The 18833-nt window shown below is 41.0% G+C and overlaps 1 protein-coding gene across 4 annotated transcripts in view; it reads right to left on the reverse strand.

Moving 5' to 3' along the window:
• Window positions 1–18833, reverse strand: part of AFAP1L2 (actin filament associated protein 1 like 2) — a 47736-nt gene that overhangs the window by 17190 nt on the left and 11713 nt on the right. For 2 of the 4 annotated variants that reach the window (XM_078861503.1, XM_078861502.1), the window contains exons 2-7: window positions 14748–14876; window positions 13489–13560; window positions 11150–11247; window positions 3270–3369; window positions 2372–2464; window positions 1191–1402 (exon numbers count right to left, since the gene is read on the reverse strand). In XM_078861503.1, the coding sequence (XP_078717629.1) occupies window positions 1191–1402; window positions 2372–2464; window positions 3270–3369; window positions 11150–11247; window positions 13489–13560; window positions 14748–14876 (704 nt within the window). The remainder of the gene's footprint in view (window positions 1–1190; window positions 1403–2371; window positions 2465–3269; window positions 3370–11149; window positions 11248–13488; window positions 13561–14747; window positions 14877–18833) is intronic. The other 2 variants (XM_078861504.1, XM_078861505.1) reach the window with 2 other exon arrangements.

Below are 18833 nucleotides of genomic sequence, written 5' to 3' on the forward strand. Positions count from 1 at the left end.
TGAAAGGCATAAATTCGTATAAAAACTCTCTGCAACGTCCTGCCACTTTATCTATCACATTGTGGCAGAAAGCAATACTGTCTTTGTCAAGGCACTGTTAAATTAGGCCAGTTCAGTCATGGGAGTTGTTTGACCATACTTCACCATGCTGGCTAGCGTGGATTGGTGAAATGGGGGGTGTACCCAGGACCATTTAAATCATCACTCACCACTGTGTAAAACCTGTGGATAGGAATCAAACTCAGGTTGCCAGGTTCATAGCACAGCGGTGAAGCAATGCGGCACCACTCACTCGTTGGGCTTAATGTGAAGATGGTACTCTTTGATGTTCATTCATTTGAAATTTGTTGACTATTTAACTGTCGTATTTTTACAATTCTCGATGGAGGCATGCTCAGTTGAAACTGCAAAAAAGAAAGGAATAAAAATCATACAACTACATGGCTTCTGCAATACTTTCCAGCGTATGTTGTTCTCAAGAAAAATTAGCGATGATGACGTTACGTTCTAAGTCACACAATGAGATGACGTAACACGGTGCATGATATGTTACCTCATCCCCTTGGTCGATGCGATGGATATCCTATGAGCTCTGGTTTTAAATCACCACATTTTGGGCAATCATTAGATGAATTTGGACAGTATACGCTAATAGTAACACAACCTTATGCTAACATTTTGTTATTAATGGATCACCTTTACCAGAGGTCTTACGACCCCCGCACTACAATCAGACACAAGAACAAAGCTAATGCATTAAGACTTTTGGATTCCTCTAGTATAAATACCTATTCCGATTCTGACTTTCAAAACTAAACCATTAAACTAAAATATGTTTATTTTACCAAGTCAGGGCCGCTGAGCTATATAGCTCTTTTTCAGAAGCGACCTGGCCACAAATGATAGTTAATGTAGAAACTTATAGTAGCCAAATACTCTAAACGCACATTTCTGAAAGTGGAGGGGAAAAACCGAAGCACCCGGATAAAAATCCACGTGACCACTGGGACAAAATGCAAACTACAAATATGCAGCAGGCGTCAAGGTCAGGATCGAACCCACGGTCTCCCTGCATACCAGGCGAGGCGGATAACATCTCGGCATTGCAGCGCCCAACCCGAGTTGGCGTATATAAAAAAAACAAAATCACGATTCAAAGCAATATCCCCACTTTTCCAGAGAAGCCTCACCAGAAGGTGAGTCTCCTTGATGACGCAGAGCTGACGAGACCACTGCCCAAAGCGTTTCTTGCGCAGCAGGAAGGCGCAGATGCGGCTGTCCTTCACCAGATTCATGGACGCCTCCTCAGAGGGCCACTGCCGAGTCAGTGTCTCCCCTTTGCCGTCCTCCTCCTCGTCGTCGTACGACTCGTAGGAGCTGCTCGCCACGTCCGAGTCATGGTCTATGGAAAACCGCATCCACCACATTTTTTTTTTACGTGGCATAGGCAGAGTTTGCCCACTTTTTCCCGGTGGAAAAAACCAAGACAAAATGATGGAAAGGAGAATATTTCACAAGACCAAAAGAGAGAAGAGTTAATTGCAAATGCATTGTTTTGAGTTGTGTATTATTATGTATATTACTAAAGAATGTTTAACGTCCTGAGAAAACGAACATAATTGCGAGGACAACTATCTCAAAAAGAGGATGACGCTAGGAAACCCAGGACAGGTGGCAACTCAAAGCATAGGTGGGCTTATGTATAAAGCAATGTTCGCATTTCTCCCTCTCTCTCCAACCACATATTTACCGCTAATGTAAAGCCGGGTGGTAACCCAGTCTCACGTTTGTTGTGGTCCGATTGAAGCATGGTGTGCACAGCTGCAATCGTAATTATCTTCATTTCCTCCAGGGTACAATTAGCACTCTTCACTCTCTAATGAAGACTGATGATCATGGCGGCAGCTGCTCATAGCAGTGAATGGCAACAGCCAGTCTGGGCCTGTCCCACACTGGAACGGTGCCAATTTGAAAGGTAGAAACCATGTATTAATCATTACACCTAACATGGTGCAATTTTAGGTTCGCAATATGCTCAAATATGGGCTGTATGAAGAAATGTTCATTTTTAACGCATACAAGCATTGTGGGGCGGAAGCAGAGAGCAACGTGAGAAGTTTGTAACTTTTTAAATGACAATTCTGGAGGACAGAACCAAGAAGGTCGGGTGGGGGGTAAGGCGTTATTACAGAGCGCATCTCTAAAACGACGTGAATATTCCACAAATAACTACACAGGCGTTCATTTGTATGCAGGGGGGGAGGGGGGCAACATAGGCTTATCTGCATACACACAGGTGCAAGCGATGATTATGGCCAAATTCAATTTTCTCAAGGGTTTATTCTAGTTAGTGGCGAAGAGATCCTCGTACTTTTGGGGTGACAGCTGTTTGCCAGCACCTGCCGCTCGTCCGCCTCTTCGTAGAACGCATCCTGAACAGGCCCCGTGCTTATTCCGTTGCTGTCTGCGAGTAAATAAGAGCGGGCAGCAGGCACAATTCGATTTAAACGCTTCTTAATGCTCCGGGATAACCAACTGCCGGAACATTTTTAGTCTTCATGTATTATGTTAATGGAATAGAGCCAAAGTTGGCTGGGATCTTCGCAACATGTGGTCTTGGGAGAACTCTACTGTTAAGTGTATTCTAAGGCTGCGAAAAACTGTGCATGCCGATAAATAATACAGAACCTGGGGGCTTTAATTCTACGAAAAGCATAAAGCCAGACCGAGCATTAAATAATATTTACATAACTTGCATAAGTTATCGCTTAGGAATGCACAGGCTACTTATTATATACGAACCATACCATGTCAGCGAAAACTATGGAAATGCATGTTCCTATTTAATGCGTCACATGCAAGGGCAAAACATTTGCCTTTGACCTGTCGGACACATTTTAAAAGCACCGCAGAAAAACGGCCTCACTTTTTTGCACGGCGATTTTAAAACATACTAAAATCTTATCAAAATCAGAAAGAATGTGAGCTTAAAATCAAACAAATGAGATACATTAAAATATTTTCAAACACAATCAGTGACTGCACTCTCACATAAGATATTTAAAGTGCGAATTCTCACAGGCTCCCAACTGTTATTCCATCGCTTTATAAACATTAATATTTTTCTTCCCCATATTCTAACGTGTTTTTTCAAAAGGCCGTTCTAATTTAACACGAGTCACAAGAGCGTGTTCTCTGAAGGCAATTCTTCTACATTATTTACTTGTATTTCATGAGTGTGGTGCACTGGATGCCACAAGCATACTTACTCATGTACATGGTGTATTGAGGCGCCCGACTTGGGGTTAAAGGGTCAGCCACTTCATAAGCATCATTTGCCCCAGCAGACAGACTGGCCCCCTCCTCCGCCTGCAAGCCACGAGACATTACATCATTGTGTGTGGGTCAGCACGCCAGTCTGTGTGACAAACTATTCTGTGGTGAAAGAACACGTAAACCTTGTTTACATTTTTTCTGTAAATGCTTCATGCGTTCATTCCGGAACTTGCACTATACCTGCACAAATGACCATAAAGCAGCGAAAACAAAGTTCAACTTTGCCAGTTTGGTTGAAAGGGAACGGTGTTTATTTTGAATAAGGAATGTTTGCTTTTAAAGAATTAATCTCAATGTAACGTCAGAAGCACAAGCAACAATGTTGTAAAACATTCCCCATGGTTGTTTAAAGCGAATTAACTCGTACATTCAACAAATGTCCTTGAACATACACGAAACATTTCGTGCTCATTCTATCAATTAATTTCAAGTTTCACTGGTTGTAAAGTTTTATCCTGTTACAGGTGCTGATTGAGTTCAGCAGGCACATTGTATGTGTAAGGGACCGTAAGGACATAGGAATGTTGTAGACGATGACGGCCGAATGGACACGGCGAGTCATCTTTCAGTGAACACCGGTGATTTATATCAGCCAAGGGAGAGAAGTTAACGCAGCAGCAGCAGCACCCCCTTCAATTTTGTGTTCAGGGTCAAAAGGAAACACAGACGCACAGTAAGACCACTCCTGAGACCCTCCACAGGGGGTTAGCCGCAATTGACAGAGGCGCTGTGCGCCATAGGTTGAGCATTCCTGAGTCTGGCTGCCTCTTCTCAAAGGTGACGGTGCATGTCAGGTTTTGGAGTGCTATAAGCCATGAAAACGGCTGTGATGTTTCTGTAACTCTTTCAGATAGCAGGATTCCATGCCGCCTGATCTTAAGCAGCCCTCTGCAAACGACGGTATCCTCAAAGTCTTTGTAATCAAACTGTGAATTTAAGTTTACACTTTAGGATGTATCATTGTCACATTGTACAGAGCTCTCGAGCATTCAGAATGGATCTAACAATGACAGTGTGTTATCTCATGCTATTGGTACTTAGTAGGTATGCAGCAAATTCACTTCCCCACAAAATTGTCATGGTTCAGCACCAAAATTCAATTCAGAAAAACATTATTTCACGTATATATTTTTTAAACCTCTCTTTTGTATTATTTCAAATTTTTTTGTCATGCAAATTTGTGTTCGCTCCATCAACCTTAATGAAACACAAGCGCATTATCAGCAAATAATTTGTATCATTTGTAATGAAAATATTCTTAAATGCACAAATTGCACTCATTTCAAACACAATAATCGCTTTCAATCAAATAATGTATGCATTGATACATGCCTAGCACCGGTTGTACAGATTTCTACATCCGCCGATATGACTTTTGCTCACAGCCGCTCTGTCAATACGCTGCTGGAGAGAGAGGCTTCCCCGCCGTGCCGTATCCATCGTGAGGTTTGTTTCACCGCACTTCACCGCACCGCTCGTCAGTGCGGGTTGGTGAAGTGTGGCCCAGGGTCAGTTCAGATATCACTCTCCACTGATGCTAGCCATTCCAGCCCACCCAGGCACTTTCAAGTACACCCAGCAAACTCTTTAAGAGCACCCCCTGCGCACCTCAGGAATTGATAAACGTATGCAATGTGTACTTGTTTACGTTATTTATTTATCCGTATATATTTGAGTGACTTGCTTACATTTCCTATACTCTGCACTCCTATGGGTTGTTGCATTGTTGTTGTAACTTTCTGACCTAACCCCTGCTGTACATCTGTGAGAAAGAGTTTCATAGGCTCATCGGATTCCACCAGGATAAATAAATATTCTGATTCTGTTCCATCACTGGCCAATCTCATGTCCCCCACTTGCCAATCTCATGCATTACTGGTCTCCAAAATTGAGGACTTTGCATTATAACTTCCCAAGGTGTTGCCCAGCAACCACTGGTGAAATTTTCTAACATGGAATACAATGAATCTTAATTTTTAGAGCTTTCGTGACTGCAGGAATTATTCTTTGGTTCTTTCGGTTAAGTCACGTCCAAAGATAAAATAATGAATTAAAATAATAGCGACGTTTCGATTGCAACACAAGTAATCATCATCAGGCATAAGAGAAATAGCAACAAAAATCTAACTAGAAAACTATAGACAGACATACAAGCAGACAGACATCACAAGGACACACAGAGAGAGGACACATATCGGCACAGAGAGAGGGGTCGTTTCTGTGACGGTCCCTTAAATATAGGGAGGGGGGGCGGGGACGGAGAGAGGGAGGGGGCAGAGAAAATTAGCATATCAATGAGTGGACGGCAACGTGTTGCTGCTGCGCAAGTAAGATGACGACGTGGCACGCACGCAAGCTTGAAAATTAGGAGAAAGACACACTAAAATTAAATAACCTCGCAAAATATCGAAATGTGATGTAATACAACACAGAGAGTCGGTCAACACACAATTAACGCATAGCCTGGTTGATTACGTATTTCAAAGATTGCTAAGTTAGAATTTAAGTGTGAAAATTCCAAAGAGAGGACACAGTCAGAGAGAACAAATAGCCAGAGAGAGAAAAAAAGATAAGCTTAAAACTTCCCCGTAGAAGTGGTTCAATCTTAATTTTTAGAGCTTTCGTGACTGCAGGAATTATTCTTTGGTTCTTTCGGTTAAGTCACGTCCAAAGATAAAATAATGAATTAAAATAATAGCGACGTTTCGATTGCAACACAAGCAATCATCATCAGGCATAAGAGAAATAGCAACAAAAATCTAACTAGAAAACTATAGACAGACATACAAGCAGACAGACATCACAAGGACACACAGAGAGAGGACACATATCGGCACAGAGAGAGGGGTCGTTTCTGTGACGGTCCCTTAAATATAGGGAGGGGGGGCGGGGACGGAGAGAGGGAGGGGGCAGAGAAAATTAGCATATCAATGAGTGGACGGCAACGTTGCGAGGTTATTTAATTTTAGTGTGTCTTTCTCCTAATTTTCAAGCTTGCGTGCCGTGCCACGTCGTCATCTTACTTGCGCAGCAGCAACACGTCTGCGCCAAAAACAATTCTGAGTTACAGATCGGGTAGCGCTGTTTGAGTCTCTGTCGGCATCTGGTGCCGCTCCAGGATCGTTTGAGCGTTTGTATTTGCAGTTTCACAGCAGTGAACTTTTAACTGTAGCAGCAGCAGCAGCTGCCGTTGGTCTGCAATGTGACTCACTCTGCATGTTCTACATCTGTTCGTTCTCAACCCAACATATACATATAGAGTCTCAACCACAAAGACAGCCATAATCAATCTCATCTACCCGATTCTCCTGAATATTACACAGGTTTTTTTCACTTGTATTTTAAAGTAAAAGCTGGGGAATACGTCTTATAATTCAGTCGGTAGTTATGTTCGTGTGACCATATTTGTATAACTTTATTGACGGTGGACACAAGTTTATGTTGAACTTCTTTCGCACCATACATAACCAACCATGATAATCAGAGGAAGGACAACAAACTAAACACAAAAAGTAGTTCTAAAAAAATTAGTTCTCAATCTAGATTTAAAAGTGCATATCACCTGTGGCTTCCTAATATCAGAATGAGGAGCGTTCCAGACGGCCGCAGATTCGTATCTGAAAGCGCGCAATGCAGTAACTGTCTTTGTTCGATGGTTCGCCAAAAGCTGCTGTGAGGATGACCGGATTTTGCGTGATGGTTTCAGCTCCTTGATGAGATCCGCAAGTTGTGGTTCATTTTTTCTTCAATAACATTGACGATTATTTACAAGAGTAATTCACCATTGTGCAAGTGTGCACATATGTATATATATGTATATGGCAGTACTCATTCCACCTTTATAGACCCACATTTTACTGAGTCATAATTAATCTTAGCTGCCTGAAGTTTCAAAGAGATTGTAAAAAAAAAATGCTGGACCATAGCCACATATAGCATTGCAGCTGTTCTACATAAGAAACTTTCACTCCCACGGGCAATTACCGGCACAACCCGCTCTATTTATAAATCAAAGTCTACTTAAATAAAAAAATATTTTTAACGAGTCATAATAGCATCAACAAATTGTTTACATTTTTTTTTTGCATTCAACAAAGTGATGTGTTCGTACAAGCTGTACAACGATATCACCAATAAAGTAAAGCAATTGCAATTGCTTCCTCACACCACTGCTGGTGGAGGGGGATTCCCTTAGAGAACTCCTTTGGAGGATATTTGACCTCCTGTTCAATGCTGGCCAGAGGACTTTGAAGCTTTTGGAGGGAATACCCACACTTTACTCCACCGCGTGCAATCTGCCAGTCGACAAACTCTGGTAAACTCATTTATACTTCTGGGTGAACAAAGGCAGGGGAAATTTCGATTTAAAGCTTTCGTGACTGCAGGGATTCATCTTCTTGGTTCTTTCGGTAAAGTCACGTAGAAGGGAAATCATAAAATAATAAAAATAATAAAAATAAAATATAATAAAATCATTCTCACGACGTTTCGGCCACAACACAAGCAGCCGTCCTCAGGTGAAGACCAGGTCTGTCGCTGACTCCCCGACAGACCTGGTCTTTACCTGAGGACGGCTGCTTGCGTTGTGGCCGAAACGTCGTGAGATTTATTTTATTATTTATTATTTTTATTATTTTTATCATTTTATTATTTCCCTTCTACGTGACTTAACCGAAAGAACCAAGAAAAAGGCATGGGAGTTTAAGAAACTTGCCCATTGTTTCAACGATCACGGCAGGAGATGGAATTGAACCAGTGACATCTGGATTGCAAGTCCATTACACCACAGCAGCATCCTATATCAGCGTTGAAAAATAATTAAATACAAAACGGGGTTCTCTTGATTGTCAGTTCTTTAGTGTAACAATGAGTTAACTTTTCTATGTAAATCACTCAAAATATACTTTTCTATGTTCATGTTACATGCATATCTTTATTTACATTTCAGGAAACAATTTGCTAACACACACAGATGAAATATTTTGTTTGATCTGAATTAACTCTTAGAGTGTTGAAGTAGAAAGAATGAAAACCTGCAACAGAATACAGCTAAAAATAAATTGCTCTTAGAAAACCGAGTTCAAAAATGAAGGTCGTTTTATAAATTTGGAAATTTAAGCACCACGACATTCTCAATAGAGCTCTGTTCGGGCTACCAAATCGTGTCTGAATATGCTATTGTGAGCTCCATATTCCTACGCAATTAGTTATGTGCCTGCTATGAAAAGAGGCACAGTTCATGCCAACCATTGGGCTTCCAAGCTTCCAAGAAAAGAATATGGAATTCATGAGTGATAATTTGCACAAAACCCTACATACAGAACCCAAACACTATTTTGGCTGGAATCGATCAAAGAATCAAAGAATGGCGGCCATACTTAATTTCAGCTTCGCTCTATGACAGCCAGCAATGGAAACTAAACAAATCTCCACCATCTACAGCGACGAAAGACGCTCAAGCCATCTTGTAGTTATCGCTCTGTACGCTGACATGTGTATTTTGAGACACCGACCGGCATTTAACCCCCTCAATGCACAATTCAGTTTTGTGAGTGAAGAGGCTTTTGGAGGGCGGCCAGCTTCTCTCCCACAGAAAGCTGCTGGGAGGACATGCCGAGGGGACACAGGGAAGCTTGTGCTGCCCCAAATGCTTTATGTGTGCACATGGCTACCGGAATTTATTTTGGAGCGACTGAGCTATAATATGAGAATAGGTTTTCCCCTTTTTTCTGGCAACAAAACAGTTGTTAGGATGTTAAAACATGAAACTGAAACCTTTTACAAGGAATCATGTCTGCATTAAACACAATACTTGTGGTCAGAATGCAAACAAGAAACGTACTTTGATAATATATGTTGGTACTGACAAAGGAGGCCCCATGATGAACTATTATGTATTGAGATTTAAAGCCGTTTCCTTATATACTAATTACCCAGAGAGCTTTGAACGATTAAATAACTGTTACTTAAAAAAAATCATAAAAAAATGTAAGGTCAGGGGCATATAATAATTCATTCTTTGTTTAAAGTTACAATATTAATTCTATACATGCTGAAATAAGAAAATACATTTTAATGTGTGCGTTTGTAAAATGATACTGCACAATGACAAAAAATATTTTTTTAGAAAACCACTGTAATCGTCACTACAGTATTTTTACTTTTTTTTACATTTCAGCTTCACCTGAATAATTTGGTCACATACGAGCCACCGGTGAGTGAACACATGACCAGCAGTGAGGCACTGAGATTATTATAAACAGCAATAGTTCGGAAGAAGCTAAAATACTTTTTTTTAAACTCAGGTTACTTTTAGGACCAAAATAACACCTTTAAACAACAAGCAAACAACATTTACCTGGAAGTACCATTGTCCTGTGACAAGCTTGCCTACTTAGGTTAGGGTTACCAAGAAAATAGCAGCATTTGTAATCCTTAAAGTGTTCCCTCACGTCACCAGCAAAGCAATATAGCAAACGCTCTATTGCTCTAGAAAATAATAAGGAAACCTGCTGATTAGACGATGAATTTCGAAACCAGGCCAGAGTTTTCTTTCGCTGAAATTATGCACTTCCAGAAGGCAGTGTGGCTGATGGAATAGGTAAGATTTACTTTACTTCATGTAGAGGGACGATTATGTGAAGGAAGCACATTTTGTCTTCAGTTATTTTATTGCTCTACAAGCTCATGTTCTCACCACGATAATGGGTGCCTTTTGCAATCGCACAAAGATCACACCTGACTAATCCAATCCTGATCTTGTGACCACACCTCTGCAAAGGCCAGCGTTGTTGTAGAGCAATGCTCGCCAATTCAGCCACACAACATTCGACATTGTCTCGAAAAAGACACATCTTGCCAAATGTGTTGCTGCACATAGTTCCCATGTTTTATTTTCATATGAATCAGCCTCCTATGGCCTTCGGGCATTGTTACATGTAACCTCAGACTCAGACCTGAGCAATGTGTGAAGAAATCCATATAATGTAGCCAATGGCATACAACATTATTTTAAAAAAAACTTTCCGCATATTCCGAGCAGATGCTTATTCGCGTTAAATATGAGCACACCCCATTTTGGCTTTAGAATGTGGGTGTGGTGAGGAGTTGTTTGCTTGGAAAGGTGCCAGTGTGTTTGCCTCAGGTAGTTTCTTTAGAAAAATTGGTAAAACTATATCACCATCTGGAAATGTACAGCCAGTCCCATGATTAGAGCATTCAGTCAGGCAAAGTAAAGACTGCATGCTCAATCAGTTAGGAGCTACAGGGAACACAGTCAGTCATCGATAAGTGCCTGATTTCGCTACAGAGTATGATTACGTTTTGGCTATAAACCAGACACCGACATATCAAGCACTTGCACTGTGAAGAAAAAAAGAATGGGAATAAAATGCCCATCCCTTGTCCCAACATCACAATCCTCCATGGCTCTGAAATGTGTTATTCAGCTGTTAAAAAAAAGATACCCTAAACCTGCCAGACAGTGGTTAATCTCCTGTACCGTTGTGAAGCTCGATGTGCTTTATTTAGTACTGACAACTTTTACCGATTTCAAGCGAAAAAATGTCTTGAAACCCAAACAATAAACAGAACTTGTTTTACGTAACATTAAGTAAATAAAATGACATAACACAATTCTAGGTAATACCTCGCTCAAGATAAAGGCACTGCCAGTACCATCATAACAAATAACATTGATAAAAAAAAACTCTTGGAACCTGTTCTGAGGCCCTCTGTGGGGTTATCGTTCTGACTTGCAAGCGAGAAATGTGGGAGAAATTCAAGGCAGGTGTTGTTTTCTGTATTGACTCACCAGCAGTAGAGGCAGTGGGATCTCTGGCAGCGGGATCTGAGGTCTGGCCGGAGCGCGGGATGCTTCTGATTTGTGGCCGATGGGACGCCAGCAGTGTTCTGTGCAGAGGGGAGCCCGTGGGGATAAGGTCTCTTAGAAAAACCCACCGCGCTGACACTTGTGCCTCCTTTCCACTGCACAACCGAGCCATGCTGGTGCCATGGCCGAGCCGGCCCTGCGAAGCATGGTTTATAATCAGAGTCGTGCCACTGATGTTGCATATGAATGATTCGGTAATGCCATGCCATCAAAGTGTACTGACTGATGTCACACTAAATTTATATATGGTGAACTTCTTTTGCACCATACGTAGCAAACCCTGCTAATCATCGGAGGTACGGGGAAGTACAAACATTTCTAAATTTCCCCAACCCTGGTCCTACATGGCCTAAATCCAAATTCAGATGTCTCGTGATACCAGCGTATCACGGTTTGGTTGTGTGGCTCGGCAAGGCAAATAGCTGGTGGAAAAGAGCCAATACCTTGGGGCCCTCAGTCTTGTATGGCATGGATGTGCCAGTGGAAAAAATGGTATTGCCGTCATAATGGTGAATGCTTGCAAATGCTCAACTTAAAAAAAAAAGCATCACTGGCTCAATAAAAATCTAAGCAGAACAAAAGTCACGTACAACAAGTGCCAGAAACAAGTGGTGATATCTGTCGAAGGGACGCAACCGTAAAACACAGCAAAATGTATACTGTATAAGACAACTATTGCATATAGACCAAGTTCGATATGGTTAAATATAGAGATGGATGACAGCAGGCTAGTGTGTGCTCTTGAAAATCTGAGCTTGATAATGAAAAGTAGCAGAGCAATGTGCCTAAAGAAGATCTTTTTTTTTAATCCGAGTGTATTATCTAGTATGTAACTATGACATGGATCGAAACAAAGAAGCATGCAGAGGTATTTGCTTGGAATTATATTGAGAAACAAAATTAGGAGCACTTGGATTAGAGAACATACTACTGGACTGACCGACCCCGACTGGACATGTGTGAAAAAAGAGCTATGTAGCTCAACGGATTCCTCCAGTGTAAATAAAGATTATGATGTTTGAGACCAATCGACTGTAAAAAAAATGGAGGCTTGGGCAGAACACGTCGTTAAAAGAGATGATGGTCAGTGGTCAAGACTAATAATGGTGTGGCAGCCAAAGGAGAGAAACTTGCCCAGGCGTACGTCTACCGCGGAGATGGAGTTATTAAATCAGCTTGTGTGCAGATGGTCGATGCACTGTTACGTCGCAGGATCATGAGAGAGGGTGACATCTTGAGCAAGCCATCCTGAAGCAGTAGGTTAGTCTTGGCTAATGCTGATGATGTAGAGTGTTTAATTAACCAGTTATTAGGCATATAGCAATCCCTTGATTATTTAGGAATTCTTAAGTTTACAACACACGTGTCAAATCCTTTGTACAAAATAACACATGATTTTTACTAACTTATGCTGTATACATTGAGTTCGTGTATGTATGTTGAACTTCTTCCACACCGTGCATAGCAAACTATGCTAACCTGAGGCAGAAAACAACAAACTAAACACCCCTGCAGCCAAAAGAGGCGTAATATTCACCTCCAAAAAGCACAAAAATAAAATAGTATATGATCGAATCGCGACCAATGAAATGTGACAATTCATTGAAATGCAAGGGGAGAAGAACATCGTTACGTGCCTCACAAGTAGCACAATGCAATATTGATTTAAACAATGCAGAGAAACGGTGGGTGTATTCATATGATAGAGAAACGCCATTGGTCATACACACGCAGAGGGAAAGAGCAAGTTGTTTAGCATAGCTTTGGATAAGGGCAAAGTCGACTGTGGATTTGTGTGGATACATTGTGACCAGGGGGTGAAGAATGTCAATATCAGATGCAATGGTGGCGCAACGTTTCACTTTACTATATATAGCATTAGCGTGGCAAATAAACTCAAGGCCGCATTGTATTTACACGCACTATGCAGTGAGTTTATACTCTAGCATCTGTTTGTAATTTGTTTTTGCCGAATACTTAACGATGGTATGCTGAACTGCAAATTACACAACAAAAATCCCACACAGGTCAACTTGGACGTACGGAAACACACCGATGTAGACATGACGAAACTGGGCACAAGACATATGCATACACAATGCGTAGAAAAGACAATGGAAACCTGTACTAAATGACCACGTGTTAATCGACAACAATGGTTAAGTAGTGCTTCATATGAAATTATTTCAAGACAGGCCATAGCAAATTAAGGTTTAGACCGTTAGTGGTTACACGAGAGCCTTATAGATCTGGGCACATACCAAGAACTTGCCATAAGCTCGTTCCGTTTCTAGAAAGGTCATAGCTCATGTAAATGTACTCTTTGTCCTCCACTGTGGAGAGAGCAAGGGATTAAATGAGTGCAAACATCTGCGAGTTTTGCTTTACACACTAGGCTTCAAACGTAAAACAGGAGTAGCAGAGATAATTCGGTAAATTGAGAAACATCTTTTTAGGCAGTAAAACATTATAACTATTAATTCAAAAAAGTATATAATTATATAACTTTAATTATATCACTCTCTCTGTCTTTATATATTTGTACATAAGAGAATGCTTAAGTTTAATTTGTTAATATCACACATTAAATACACTCATCGTTTACAAAATAGCTTGATGACACGCATCATGTCAGACGGATACGAGGGGTGTGACAATGCATTGATTCATATCGATTCTTAATGCTTGCGATGTTTTTTGTTACATTTTTGGCCATACATCATACTTCGCTGCTGTGACAAATGTAGCCACTGGAGGCGCAACTATGCGTCGAGATGTTGAAACCACATTTTTTAATAAATTGCAATAATTAATACATTTCTGCAATGAGTGGCAGGGGGTAAATCATCACACCTGTAATGTCATGCTATGAGACGCTCGTGAGGTATACGTATGTTTGTTCAGTGCAAATGTTAAATATTTATCAAATAAAGACTAACTTGATGCCACAAAGCATAGCAGAAAGGCAAATAGAAATGATCCATCTATATTGTACTTCAAATATATTTGTAATGACCAATTTAATAGGATAGAGTTTTATATGCAAAAAATATAGCGTATTTATGTGCTCTGTAAAAGTTTTAAACATTAAGCTAACAACGACTTAATAACTTTAATTATCTGTTTGTTTCATAATGAAATGAGCCACGATGGGCCCAACTTGCAAGCGTAGTACACGGACAACAATACATTTTTGTGGATACGTTGGCTTTAATACAAAATGACAGCAAATGTCCCATTAAAAACATTGCTAAAGCAACAGCGGAATCCAGAGAAATACAAATTCCGCACACACTGCACTCTGGTCATATTGTAGAGTTAGCAGATTGCAGAGATTTTTCCCTTCACTAAATTATTGTTTTAAAAGCAGAGGCAATGTTTTTGCAGGTGGGTACACTAATTTGGCAGTCACCCACACACATATCCTCTTGGCTGCCATTTTACAAATCGTGTAAGTCTATCGTGGCCACTTATCTATAGTGCTTGTAGAATCTATCGGAAATGAGGCCTTGTACGTTACCATCTGGAGGCTGCAGCTTGCTCATCAACGCCACCACGACTGTCTTCTTCTCCTTGGTAGCTCCGCTCAGATGCTCTTTGTCGAGCATTACCAGCAGGGATCTTATCTCTGGCAACAGTTCTTCCAGCACTGAAAAAAGAAACAACGTGATGTAAATTGTCATTTAAGAAACGCAAAACAATGCTAAATATCATATCTAATGCCCTTTGCTGTCTGGTCACAGAGTGTGTTCATTAAATTAAGATATCTCCTCAAGTAGTTGAACGCAAGCTGTTTGTTCTTGTGTTTGTTGGGTAGAGAATTCCATGCCACAGCCCCCCCCCTCCGCCACCTTCTGAAAAGTACGCTCGGTGTGCCTCTCTTTAAGCGGGGTTCGTGAGACCACCGCGGATAGCGGTGTTGTCGTTTCTGATTAATTACTGGCGACAGGCGTGCACAACTACGACAAACACTTATACATAGTCAGCCAGAGATAATTATTCTTTAAATGCTGTGGAACTGGCAGACAATCATACACGCATGATATTCCGGAGTCCGTGATCGTATTGGCTCGTGCCAATGAGTAATACGGCTGTTGCATTCAAGAGAACGCTGATGATTGATTCAGCGTGTCCCGAAAGCAATTGGGGAATGGGAAAATATCGGCGTCAAAAATAATCCAAGGCAAGGTGATTCCTACTCCAGTGAGCATTTACAGCCCTGAGCCAGTGGAGGAGATTCCACATCCCTGTTGACTTCCCCAGAAAGTGGAACTTATTTTATCGATTCCAGAGGGATGATGGGCCGAGTCAACCCCCACCCCCCAATGAGGATATGAACTCGCCATTTCCAATTGTGAGCAAGCCACTCGGCAAGGGGAAAGCTTATGAATGAATGAATGACGAAATACAGCAACACATTTTATATTCATTTGAAATCCAAAACATCTCTTCATTCTTGACATTATATTTCACGAGCAAGATATCAAACGAGGCTCTATGCACTCAGAGAAGCATTTGTGAAACTTCTCCAAACCCCTCGTCGTCCCATCTTCTCTCAACACCAGAGCCGGCCCAGCCACTAAGCGACCCTTGCAATTGCAAAGGGCCCCGTGGCCAGCAGAGGGCCCCCCTAGAGTCACTGCTAGCTAGTGGGTGAAAAAAATCATACATCAAAGGGGCCTCCAACCAAATTTTGCTTAGGGCCCCCAAATGTCTAGGGCCGGTTCTGCTCAACACACACCGTCAATTCCTTTTGCACAGAGTCCCTTGTTGACTGTATTTTCAAGGGCTCACAAATTCCCATCAGCAGCACAGGTTGGAGGTAAATCTTTCGGGGTGACTTACAGCTACCACTTAGCCACACTACACAGACTCCACTGATGCGAAAACCAATCTTTAACTCCAAGTCCAGATTGAAAGGGGTGCTGTACATCCACCACACAGGTTAGTCTATAGGTAGTAAATAAGCTGTTTAACAAAACATTTCAAATTGTATTGGTGGTGTGGCTGTGTTGTGATTGGCGCATTGCTATCTAAAAAGCTGGCAACCTGAATTTGATTCCAGCTCATGGCGAAGAGCAGCGAATTATATCTGAACCAGTCCTGGGCTTCACCAACCATCCATTAACCAGTGCGGTGAGGTATGGTCAAACAACCCCCACACTCAGAGGAATGGCTACGCCTTCCTCCAGCAGTGGATTGATATAATATAACGGGCTGTACATTATTATCGTTATTCTAGTGCCAAAGCTTATACAGTAGCGAGGAGGAAAGCAATACAAACAAATATGAACGTTTTTATGCATTTCAAATACGAGTTGATATATCGTGCGATTTTACGGATTGAATGAATCACTTTCCACGGCTATCCTATTGAAAGGATTGCTTGTTATTTTCCCGTAATGTGCAGCCGTGCAAAGGGAGGAGTGGGCTGTTGGAAAGGCATGGGGGGCTGGGAGGGAGAAGAGGGAGCAGTGTGTGTGTGCTGGGGTCCACTGCTGCACAGGAAGGAAACCACGGGCCCTCCGCCCAAAACGTAAACAAGACCTCCATTTAACAATAACCTTGAAAGTCTCCAACTCAATTCCGCTAAAACCTAGCATGCAAGGACGTATATCAACGTCGTCTTTTGACGAATTTGATTGAAGACTAGGAACAACACACACACGCACACATAGCACAAAAGGTATCTGCTTTCTAATAAATGGCTGGATGTTGAAAATCACGAAAGTATTCCTTTAATATATATGATTGCCATGCTCAGCAAGTTTGCCCAGGCCGACCATGGCAAAGCAAAACAGAGGCTGACCTGCGGAGTTCCCATGAAGCACCCAGGGAAATAAACGTCACAAATGGGAAGCTCCACGATTTCGAAAATAAATTTCGGACAATCTTAATTTGGAGCTTTCGTGACTGCAGGAATTACTCTTTGGTTCTTTCGGTAAAGTCACGTATAAAGATAAAAAAAATCAATTAAATAATAGCATACTACGACGTTTCGATTGCAACACAAGCAATCATCATCAGGTATAAATGAAATAGCAACAAAAATCTAACCAGAAAACTATAGACAGACATATAAGCAGACAGATATCACCAAGATATGTGTTGCTCTCTCTCTATGTATCTTGGTGATATCTGTCTGCTTATATGTCTGTCTTTTCTGGTTAGATTTTTGTTGCTATTTCATTTATACCTGATGATGATTGCTTGTGTTGCAATCGAAACGTCGTATGCTATTATTTAGTTTATTATTTTATCTTTATACGTGACTTTACCGAAAGAACCAAAGAGAAATTTCGGACACTTTAAAGATGTGCGTAATCATTAGCATAATCAGGATATGGATTGTTTTACTTGTGCATAGCATGTCACCCGAATAGGATTGTAATTTAGATATAAATAATGTGCCCACCTTTATTGATAAGGGAGACATTTTCATAAAATTTGGACTAATTTACTTTTTCACTCATATTGGTTCATTTAGGTGCGTGTAAGTGTCAAACTGTTCACTTATTCCACACATAGGCTTCATTTTCTAAGACTCAGCTTAATTAATACACCTTCAAAATTACATCCCATATGTATTATAAGTGTGGTTTTGAAATTTGCACTGTGAGAATTCCTACATTTCTTTTGTAACTGCTCCTGAAGTAGCAACTTCATAATGACCTAATATAGCAGTTGTGTTTGTTAATTAGAAGCTGGAATGATAAACAAACAAATCTGGATAAGTCATTAGAGTAAAGTAATTTCTGTCCGTGCAATTAAAATTATGCATTTCATTTTATTCTAACTTTAAAAGAGAAATCATGAAACACTTAAACCAATGTTTATTTAATCAAAACATAGTCCACTTAGTGAAAGCACAAGGACTCATAACTCAGGGTCCCCTTGAGTTTAGCCTGCACAGGATTTTGATTGTAAGGAGATAAGGAAATGTGGTCACAGACTGTGTACTTTATAAGTATAGCGATCTTTTGCCTCTCATAAAAATGTATCCTGGGTGGAAAATTGGATTTTTTTTGTATTTCATGTGCAATGATTTTAAATTGAACAATGATTTTCAACAGAATGCTCAATTTATTATATTAATTAGCAACTCTGCTTTAGTTCAAGACAAAGCCTTCCTTATAAAAACCATGTCAGCTAACTCATTTTGGTCTCTGCAAGTCGGTACCACTTTACCCCGAGTGAAACATGAGTTGGTGATCAAAGCTGCCTTTGGCGTTGCAGGAATTCTTCTTGAAATACGACAAATTGAGTGAGGAGGATCGCAGTTAAAAAGCAGCCGCTGGACCATGTCCAATGAGATTATATACGGACAGTCTGTCAAGGTCCTGGTGCACAAACACCAGAACAGACCGGCGCTCAAACCAAGCCTGCTCTGCACAAGGCAAGGAAGACTGAAATATGGTTATGAACCACTGATCACCATAGAAGCCAACCAGGGTCATAATCTGTCTGGGAGGTCCATGCAGACCAGTTTTTTTCCCCAGCATATTTTGACGCTTGGTTTTGTGTCCCAATTGTTCAAGTCAGCATTTTCATGTTTCTTCATCTCCTCCTCGGTGATCACACTGTGTGTTAAATGGACCGTGGCGGG

Source organism: Lampetra fluviatilis, chromosome 12 (assembly GCF_964198595.1).
Source record: "Lampetra fluviatilis chromosome 12, kcLamFluv1.1, whole genome shotgun sequence".
NCBI lineage: Eukaryota > Metazoa > Chordata > Hyperoartia > Petromyzontiformes > Petromyzontidae > Lampetra > Lampetra fluviatilis.